We start from the raw sequence: 11,072 nt of genomic DNA on the forward strand, positions 1-11,072 counted from the left end.
TCTACTGGTTTCCTATCTCACTCGAAACAAAAGCTCAAGTCCTCCAAGGCCTATATGACCTGGTCCCCTTGGTACCTCTCTGACCTCATTTCTCCCCACATTGCCCTTCCTTCTCCCACCCAGCTCCAGCCAGATTGGCTTACTCCTTATTCATCATGGCATGCTCCTGCCTCAAGGACTTTTACCTTTCATTTGTGTAGGAAGCTCTTCTCTTATTCTCATGCTCTCTTTCTCACTACCTTTGGGTTTCTGTTCAAATGACATATAACTTAAGCTACTACTGTATCTTACAACGGTGTGTACAATAGTACCCCCACCCACCTCGCCTGGCATTCTCTAGCCTCTTACCTTGCTTTTCTTTTTCTCAACACACTTATCACCATCCAATGTATATCCTTTATCTACTTGTGTATTTTCTTCCTGAAACACATTAGGCACTCAACAAATGTTCCCGTGAATGCCGAATAACTGCTTCCCAAACACCTGCATACTCTGCCAAGTCATCTGACCTCCCCAAGTCTCACAATATGGGTTAAAGAATGAGCTTTTCTGGGAAAACAAGAGAAGGTCCAGCCAGCAGAGTATACCAGGGCCAGGCCCTGTGGTTATGGCCGCTGTCCACCTCGGAGGGCGGGCAGAAGAGAAATTAGGTGAGCAATGCAGACCAACCACTTGGACTTTAATGAGTGCGAGTTTAGGATTGTTTAATTTTTTCCCCCAATGTTTGTTTGTTTGAGAGTGAGAGACAGAGTGTGGGAGTGAGGAAGGGGCAGAGAGAGAGGGAGGCAGAATCCAAAACAGGCTCCAGCCACTGAGGTGTCAGCACAGAGCCTGACAGGTGGATGCAGTGGGCCTTAGATTAAGTGAGGAATAGTTGGTCAGATGGGGCTTATATTGGTTGAAATAAGTGTATCTTGGACTAAAAATATAGGCCAATTGAGTAGGGCCAAGTTTATAAAAGAGACCTGTTTGGTCATAAGTAAAAGGCTGGGATCCAAGACGAGGACTGACATACTCAGCCATCCAGACAGACCTTAGCTCTGAAGGCAGGTTGAAAGCCCTGCCCCATACGGGGGGTGTTGTGAGGGAGACCAGGTAAGGGGGTCTCCAGATGGAAGAAAGAACCCCGTTCTGTCTGTGATTGGAATCTTCAGAGATTCCCTGTGCAAAGGTCCCCCAAGTCTTACTCCTGGATGCCAATGCCATACCTGGTTTGAATTCTGGAATAGATGCCACAAAGGTTTTTAGATATGAAATACTTTCTTGATTTCTTGGTGGAGATAGGAGGGAGGGTATGATGGTGATGACGATATGACCCCAGGTGTTAATTAACTATGTTAATTACTTAATTTTGTCAGAGGTGGTCAAGGCCATGTGAGATTCTCTATTCAAAGGAATTCTGTGATTAATTCTTTTTATTGAATTATTTACCTTCAAATGTATGTTTTGGAAAATGGAGGGATTTTATTTGCATGGCTCACACACTTCTGTCTCCTTCTCCCTTTCACTACGTGTAGATTTCAATTCGACGAGTAAAGTCATCTAGAGTAAATTGGTGATTTGTGTGTGTGTGAAGAGAGTAATACAATTTCTGATCCTGATATAAAAGTATGCATTTTTATCTTTAGTTTACATCTGTTTTTGATATCTATATTCAGATTATTTGTAATTTTTATAGTAACTCATATTTCAGAATTTCACTGTAATCACACTGTAATTCACCATAGACTTCTATGATGAATCTTTTCTTTTTTTCTTTTAAATACCATCCAGAAACCAGCATGACTGTTCCATATCACTTTATGTAACACTGCTTTCTGAATGGTGAAAAAAAATGCACTTTAAGACTGCATGGCCTGATGTCTCCAGACCTTGCCCTACAACTGAATTCTCAGTGATTGAAATATAATCCAATATCTCAGGACATTCTCCATGGGAGAGGAGAGGCTTGAATTATAGTTCTATTTCAGTAATCTTTCTTTGTGAATTGCAAAGAAGGGGTATAGAAAAATCATACTGTGTATTATTAAGCCTTAAATGAGTTCCTTTATGTTCAGTGAAACTTTACTGTAACAGTTTCAGCTCGAACCTGAACTAGGTCACATGGATCAGAAAGACAATTTGTAGCAAGGTCCCAATACATCTCACTTATCTAAGTATTAATCTTGGGAACAGCATATTTACTTATTTTTCTTCTTGATATTCAACAGATATCAGTAAATGACAGCTATCCCAAACATTTTTCACTGAGTGATAAGTTACAAGATGTTGCTGAAGGCCAGTATCAAGACTTTATGGTGGAAGTCATTTTTCCCGATTTACTTGAAGTAAAAGCTGCTGAATATGAAGTTGATCAAGAACAAATCAAAAAACAACAGGCAAACATTTTTGTGCCAAGTAGTTCTCCAGGTAAAATTCTTTACAATGAAATATTTAAGTCGTTAATGAGTCATATTGTAGAATAATAGCTTTTTCTATTAGGTTTCTCCTGTTCTCCTGTTAGACCTATGAGTGCAAACATATGGTATCTGTCTTTCTCCACCTGACTTATTTCACTTAGTATGACACCCTCGAGGAAGACGAACCGAGGGTTGAAGGGGGATGGGGGTGGGGGGAAGAGGTGGTGGTAATGGAGGAGGACACGTGGGGAAGAGCACTGGGTCTTATATGGAAACCAATTTGACAATAAACTATTTATAAAAAATTAAAAAAAGAAAAAGAAAAAGAATAATAGCTTTTTGTATGCTGGATAGATTTCAAAAAGTACTGATGTAAAACTACAGCAAGTTTTCTGTATTTGTTCTTCATGTCTTCTCTGACTTTAAGGAAACAGGTTAAAAGAATTCATTCATCGTATGTGTATATTTAGACTTCCTGTACACTTGAGTGGTAGGATGTATGATAGTTACCTTGCTTCTTGCTTAGTTAATAACAGTTTAGTATTTTGGACTTTAGAGTAATATCTGGGTTTTGTTATTAAGTGGTTAACCAGCGTAAACTGCCAAAAGATATGATGCCACGCATTTTAGAAGATGAAGGATTCTATATCCAGAGAAAACCAGAAATCTATAAAAAGACCTGCAACAAAATGGAAAATCGCCTGCTCACCACAGAAGAGGCAAGTATGCCAGCAAACAAGTTACACCACTCACTCAGAGTATGTGACTTTTGTTTTTAGCGAAATATGTTGCTACTCTATTTCTTGAATATTTTTGATAGGGGAAGTGTTGGTTTGATGAAAGTGGAGAAATCATGTCATTACCTTCACCCATCAGACAATCATGGAATTTCAGGCTAAACACAAGCAAGGAATCTTTAAATCCAGCACTAAAGACCATATACAGAAAGGTAACAAGCAACAGTTTATTTGTAATTATGGTTAGAAGAATTCTTGTAATATTAATTATAACTTTTGTGTTTGTGGTATTAATTCACCCTTTATAGATACTAGTAAATCTAGTAATAAATGGCAAAACTATGGTGAAATGTAGAATAGTCATTAAAATTATGTTTTTGAGGAACATTCAATGAAATGAGAAAATGCTCAAAATAAAATGCCAAGTGAAAAGAAGCAGAATGCAAAGTTATAGATGATCCTAATTTTGTAAGAATAGATAATGAATGAATCAATGAATGAATAAGTATACACATACATATGTAGATAGTTTAAAGGGAAAAGTATATCAAAGTTAATAACTATCTCCTGGTGGATATAGGATTATTTTTATTTTCTTCTATATTTTTTCTGTATTTTCTAAATTTCAAAAATGAATATATATTATAATCAAAGAAATTTTATATGTACTCTAAGACTTGTGAAAATTAGCAATCCGTTAACCTAATGAGAAGAAATATTTAGACAGAAATAGTTATATTTAAAAATTGGTTTGGGGCACCTGGGTGGTTCAGTTAGTTAGCCTCCGACTTTGGTTCAGGTCATCATCTCATGGTCGGTGAGCTCAGGCCATGCATCAGGCTCTGTGCTGACAGTGCAGAGCCTGCTTGGGATCTTCTGTCTCCCTCTCTCCCCGAACCTCCGCTGCATGCATGCACGTACACACGCTCTCTCAAAAATAAATAAACATTTTAAAACAATGGCTTGAAAATTTTAAGTCAAAACTGTATACAGAAATTTAATTGCCCATTCACTTGCCTTAACTATTTCATATATAAGAAATTTGGCTGTGAGTAAAGAGTAGAAATAATACTTACTAAAAATACTTAAAGGATGTTGTTCTTTACTCCCTCTGTTGCTTTGCTTTTTTTTTTAATGTTTATTGATTTATTTTAAGAGAGAGAGAGCGTGTGCAGGGGAAGAGAGAGAGGAAGAGAGACAGAGAGAGAGAGAGAGAGAGAGAGAGAGAGAGAGGAGAGAGAGAGAGAGGAGAGAGAGAATCCCAAGCAGGATCTGTGCAGGGCTTGAGCCAAAGTTGGACACTCTGTGCTACCCAGGTACCCTAAAATATTTTTTTTTTCTGTCAATTTCAGTCTGTTACCTGATTTCTGTTTTTTTAATTCTTACTTATGTTTTATAATGTCATAAAATTTTTCTCAATGTCTTTTCGCTCATTTGAAAATACATTTCTATTTTTATCTATTTTTAGATGTCTTTCTGTTGTACTTTGTCAGTGGGGATATTATTTTACTGTTTATTTATTCATTATTCTCATTTCTATAGATTTAATCTTGAGCCTTTTTTTCCTACTGCTCATTTTGTATTAAATGAGTTTTCCTGAACTTTTAGAGAAAGGGCTTGGTTCTCATAACTTTTCTAGTAATGTCACAGAACTCTGTTGTTTCTGTGTAGTGTTAAAACAATATAGTGGCTGGATTTCTGAAATTTTTTGGCTGCGTTTCCTTCCCAGATATTTTTTGTACCTTATCTTTCTGTAATCTCTGTGGTCTCTGGGCTTCTCGATTTGTATTCCACTCCTAGCAGTTTCTCCTTAGTGTGAAGACTTATCCTACAATTCTTAGGAACTAGGTCCTTCTAATCCCCTTCAATCCTTACCAAAACCCTTTGCCCTCAGCCACAGGTGGAGTAGATAAAATTTCTTCCAGTTTTACCTGCTGTACTTTCTGGCGAGGATCTGTTGCCCTTTGGGGTTCTGCTGCTGTCAGGACCTCCTGATGCTTCGTTGCTCCTCTCCGTTTCCTCCCACACAATCTCTGTCCCATGCAGGTCTTTTTACTGTTGCTGGTTTGTCTCCATCTGCTTATATTTTGGGTGAGGGGATTCTTGAGATTTAGTCTTGTTATGGATCTTGTCTTGGATTTTTGGCTTTGCTATCTAGTGTCTCTGCCTATTTTAAAGGTAGAGATTTGGGAATATCTAAAACTATATTGCCACCGTGTTCCCAGAATCACCTGTCGAATGAATTCTTAATTTCATATATTTTCAGTATAATTTTAGCTGTGAAATGGTTTTTTGACTTTTATACATAAGAATATATTTTCGTTTTCTTCTAGGTACTCCCATCTTTTCATATATTTTCTCTTTAACTCTATTTTTTAAACTTTTACTCTATTTTAAAAAGACTTTTTATTGTACTGAAACACGTATGAAACTTTATGAAAACTCTAGATGACACCTTCTTTCTGAAAGGTACTGTCCTTTGCTTTGACAGGCATATTGATTGGGGATAATAATCTTAATCCAATTCAAGACTTTATTGATTTCAGACTGCGTTGCAGTTTTGTTAAGGCTCAATCTCTTCTATGTCCTTTGTTTACCTAATCTCTTTCCTACTTGACTGTAGAGTATTTTCTTTAAGCAATTGCTAACACATGTCCAAATGCATAGCATATAATAGACACTCAAGAAGTGCTTGTATTATTTGTAACGCAATCTCAGTCGATGTAAACTTTTATAGTCCTAGTATACATCAGAAAAGGAAGACATCAGTTGACTGGCATAATCTTAGAAAATAATACTTTTTTGTGTGGGGTCTGTCAGCCATGAGAGACTGGTAGTGTCTCTGTTCTAATCAACCCAACCTTGCAGGATCTTTCTGTTTTTTCCAGTTTGGCTACTGTAAAGATCCATCTCCATTAAAAATAAAAAGAAAAGAATAAAAGACGGAAGAGGGAAAATCCCTGATTTTTATCCTGTCTTGTTCTTTGCTGTTATGTAGCATAGCATTTACACCTTACGGGGATAATATGTTTTATCTCAATATTGCTGAAGATAAAGCACAGATATTTTAGCATAATTATCTGAGATGATTGTTCTTAGGGAGAGAGATCCTTGAAACAAGTAATAGTTTGCTGAGTGAATGAATGAACAATTGGATGAAAACAAATAAATGCAAAATATATAATTTTTGGAGAAATATTAACCACGATCCAGATTAACCTTCGTAGCTACGAGCATCCCAAGTTGGAAACCACTGGGCTAAACAAGAACCTTTTTCCTCAAGGGTCTGTGTTCTCATTTCATCCAAACACAATTTGAGTACCTCATAGACTCTTAGACTGGCAACAAATGGAAATGTCACTTCACCAAGTATCTAAACCGAGTATTAAAATTCATTCTGTAGCAACTTAACAGAGAACGTTCTGGAATTTGTGTCAGACAAAGCTTCTGCCTGCTTTCCCTTTTTATTTTCTCCACATTTGTTACTCCACCCAGCTAGCCTTGCAGGCAAGGCTCAACTGGGTTTCTCACCAGAATAAAAGAAACATAAGGGTGACTGAGGCACAGGGAACAGCTGCCCAAGTACCACGGTCCTCTCTTCGCTGCTGCCTCTGCCAGGTGCCGCTACCCCAGGTCTTACTTGCCCATTCACTGAGTAGTTTGGCCTGACCATTTGACCATGCCCTTCACTCCGTCTTCTAACATTCCTCTTATGTGTTGCATATTTTATGCTTGTCACCAGCTTGGATGTTTTTGTGCATTTGTTTGGCTTTTGATTTATTGTTGCCTAGATCTTTGTGCTTTTGGTCTAACAAACACACCTAGAAGTTCGCATAGTCCTCTCACTAACTGACCAGTGATGAATCTGCTCGGTAAGACAGGCATCTCTAGCTTAGGAACTCTAATTTTCAAATTTTTATTTGTAGTTTGGCTGCTTAATACCAAAACTATTTACTTCACTGGTGTTTTTGCCTGATAAATGACCATTTTATTACCAATTAACTAAATCTTATAAGTAGAATCAAGAACAGGTTTTTTCCTCTGAGTTGGTCCTTACATAGAGAAGAGACACTGACAAGATAAGGATAAAACAAAACAAACTTTATGACTCTTCTCTTGCCTCGCCTCAAGCCAGTGAGGAAACAGGGGAATATCCCTGGCTCAGGAGAGAATGGGGGGGCGGGGATGTAGGCATCGTACTGGTGACCAACAGTCCTTGAGAAGCACTGGGTCTGCCACAGGTCAGAGGTCTGACAGCAGGTTTTTAGTATCAAAGCAGTTGTAATAACGATGGCACAGACTGGGGAGCATGCCCTATTACACCAGAGTGATCCAGAGAGAGGGCTTGGGCTCTCTTTTTTAGGTGGATGCGGTCATGGACCTTACTGGGAGTGGCTAGGCATTCATGAACTAGGCTTTATATGCTAAGTAACCCATTGACCTTCTCGAATTACATCACTAAAAACCAGTCATATGTATATTCAAACACGTACTAAAATTCAAAATAGTATACTAAAACATAAGTGAATCATTTGGCATATAGTTTAAGGTTTACAGACTTCAACTAATTTAGGGGCAGTTTGGTATACAAGTGGAGACAGTCTCATGTATAACAAAAGATGGTCTCCTTAGGTAGAATTTACTTAGAGGGTCTAGGCCCCTCCAGGGGATTTTCCAGGGTATTACCAATATCTTCACATAGGAACAATGTTTTAATAAGGGACCTTGGATGACTTAACTCTGGCGCCCATGGATGGCTATTAGAGATCGTCAGGTAGTCAAACTATTGACTCAACAAACCTAAATACCATTTGTCATAGTGTTCCTATAGGAAATCTTTGTGGGGCTTATAACTTGAAAGTCTAACTTCTACCAGCATGCAATAATAAGGTATGTGACCATAATTTATAGAAAGATGATTAAAATGATGTAATATAAATAAATATATTTTATGAAATCAAGGGCCATAATCAATGTCAAGAAAGAAGGATCAAATTATTTATTGCTTTTCTATATCCCTTAATTTTCTTACAGTTAATATTATTTTTATAAGGAAAAATCACTTGTAATCTCAAAAGAAGTAGAATCAAATTAACATTGTATGCATATTTTTCTTTAAAAGGCAGTGAAATCCGATCTGGAAAGCTCTGTTAGGAGCAAAATGGAAGGTCAAAGGGAAATGTATCAATTAGATCTTAACATTGTGGGTTTGCAGTTCAGCCATCATCCTCTCTTCAATCAAGAACAAGTATTATGTGCTAGGCTGCTTCAACTGTATGAGTGTTTTCAGGACAGACAGCAACAGAATTTACCTCAGCTGCTTTATGAGAAGGTGAGAATAGTTTTCATTCTGTTTATAGAGTTGAAGATTTAATATTGAAAGAGAAAACAAGTAGTGCAGAGCAAACTATCATAGAACATTTTCCCTTAGCACTTGAAATATTTAACCAGCTAGAACAATAGCTAATTTTACGTTTCCAAAAAGAAACTCTAGGAGTTGATTGGCCGGGAAGGTGGCCTCAAACATATTCTGCAGGATATTTAGCACCTATAAATGGTCTACTCGTCGGTGGTATTCTTGGTCCTATGGCTCAAGAAGAGTATTTGAAAAGATTACTATTTGTAAGAGCCATATGGTGGTTTTTAAGTCTTCTAATAAAGTATTTTGATAAAAATATTAGAGACCTTGAATCTCATATAAAACATGAAAAATCTTGGTCTAAGAATGATTAATCCAGTCATCTAATGACATTGTAAAGGGTACATAAAAGTCTGAAAGAAAAAGGAAAAAAAATAAATCAAAAGAGTATGCACTGATTATTTTTATGAATTTGTACTTCTCATTTACTTGCCTTTTTTTTTTTTAAAGTAGGTTTCATGCCTAATGCAAAGCCCAGTGAAGGGCTTGAACTCATGACCCTGAGATCAAGACCCAAGCTGAGATCAAGAGTCATATGCTTAACCCACTGAGCCATCTAGGCACCCTTCATTTACTTGCTTTTTAATTTGAGTTTTTTTTTTTTATCTCTTGGCAAACATTAAAATTTTTATGAGGTCAAATCTTTCAATCTAACCCTGAGTATTTTAGGTTTCACTGCTTCCTAAGAACTTCTCTACCCCTAGAGTATCAGTCAGCATGCCTTTGGTTGGAGTCCACAAAAAACTCTCTTTCAGTTGCTTTAAACAATAAGGAAAAGGTATTACCTCCTATATCAAGATTCCCAAGTTAGGGCAACTTTAGGGTTGGCTGATTTGGTGGCTCAACAGTATCAATAACCCTAGCTTTTTACTCTCTTTCTAATGTTCATCTTCAGCAAATTGGCTTGGTAAACTTAACTGGCTGCTCCAGGTCAAGGCGTGCTGACCAGACAGACACACATACAGCATGGTGTCTCACTTTCAGAGCTCTCTCCAGCCCTTCCCCTAATCTGGGCAGATTTCACCTCATGACTCATTGGCTAGAATCATTTCACACAATCATGCCAAACCAGCACTAGCAAAAAGAATGAAATTGCTACAAATGGCTAATCAGGGTTTACCTCTAAAACACATGGAAGATAATTAAACAATTGAATAAAATTGGGGTTTTGCCAGCCACGAAAAATGATGTTTCAAGGACAACCCATAGCATCTGACAGACTAAAATTATAAAGTTATCTTTTTATATATCCTTCTAGTAATATACACCCGTACATGTATAATTTCTAGACTTTTATTCTGTCTAGAATTTATATCTGTATCTTGTGGGATTGGCCTCCAATTCAGTTTCTCTCCCCCAAAAGATTAACCTAATATCCAAACACCATAATTTCCTGCTAATTTAAAATTCTGCCTTTAGGAGCATCTGGGTGGCTCAATCAGTTAAGCATCTCACTTTAGCTCAGGTCATGATCTTGCAGTTCGTGGGTTGGAGCCCTGCATTGGGCTCTGTGCTGACAGCTCAGAGCCTGGAGCCTGCTTTGGATTCTGTGTCTTCCTCTCTCTCTGCCTCTCCCCTGCTTACGCTCTGTGTATCTCTCTCTCTCTCTCTCTCTCTCTCTCTCTCTCTCTCACTCAAAAGTAAATAAACATTAAAAAAATTTTAAGTTCTGTCTTTATTATAAAGTAGCTTTACATACTTACATAAATTTAAGGGCTATCAATTACTATGACAAAATGGTCTAGTCCTGCCCTGGTTTTTTTTTGTTTTTTAATTTTAGGGAGAGAGTGTATGCATGAGTGGGGGAGAGGGGCAGAGGAAGAGAGAGAGCATCCCAAGCAGGCTCCACATGGAGCCACAGCTCCATTTCACAACCTCAGGATTAAGAGTCACACACTCAACCGAGTCTGCCCTGTCTTAATTACTATATTTAATTATTAAATTATAACATAGTAGGACAAGTGACTCTTCCTTTTATCTAGGATGTTTTTTATGCTTTTTTTTGAAATTTTATTTTTTTTTACTTTATAAAGTTTCATATTTTTTAACATATGCGATTATTTTCCATCATTTACAATACAGTAGTTACAATGACACTCCAAACAGAAAAGCAAAGTAAAAAATCAAAACACCAACTTCTGTGTCATGTAATTAGACTTATACAGAAATTAGAAGGTTAAGTAACAACTAGTTAATCACCTAATTTCACAGCTATCTGAAGTGGCAATCGTTATATAGCAGCTTATCTATGATACATTCAAGATAAATGATACAATTTATTACTTGTTCATAAGCTATAACACAGCCTGCTTAATACCTTTCCTTAAATTCCACCTCTGTACTACAATATGCTTGAGGTCCATGCAAAAAAGTAGCTACCTTTTATGTAGGAAATGGATGATTAAGTCTTTGGTGTTGTAAAAGCAACTTCATTTAAACATAACCACCCCCACCACCAAAAAAAGAAGAGGGGGAAAAAAAAAGTAAAGAAAATAATAAGGGAAAAGCCCAAGACAC

The 11,072-nt window shown here is 37.2% G+C and overlaps 1 protein-coding gene across 1 annotated transcript in view; it reads left to right on the forward strand.

Annotated features, from left to right (window-relative positions):
* The window catches only part of CC2D2B (coiled-coil and C2 domain containing 2B), an 87,844-nt gene that overhangs the window by 10,442 nt on the left and 66,330 nt on the right, over positions 1-11,072 (forward strand). Inside the window, exons 5-8 of the mRNA XM_029932293.1 lie at positions 2,211-2,409; positions 2,982-3,118; positions 3,220-3,348; positions 8,259-8,468. Coding sequence (XP_029788153.1) covers positions 2,211-2,409; positions 2,982-3,118; positions 3,220-3,348; positions 8,259-8,468 — 675 coding nt within the window. The remainder of the gene's footprint in view (positions 1-2,210; positions 2,410-2,981; positions 3,119-3,219; positions 3,349-8,258; positions 8,469-11,072) is intronic.

The sequence above is a fragment of the Suricata suricatta genome, chromosome 2, assembly GCF_006229205.1.
Source record: "Suricata suricatta isolate VVHF042 chromosome 2, meerkat_22Aug2017_6uvM2_HiC, whole genome shotgun sequence".
Lineage (NCBI taxonomy): Eukaryota > Metazoa > Chordata > Mammalia > Carnivora > Herpestidae > Suricata > Suricata suricatta.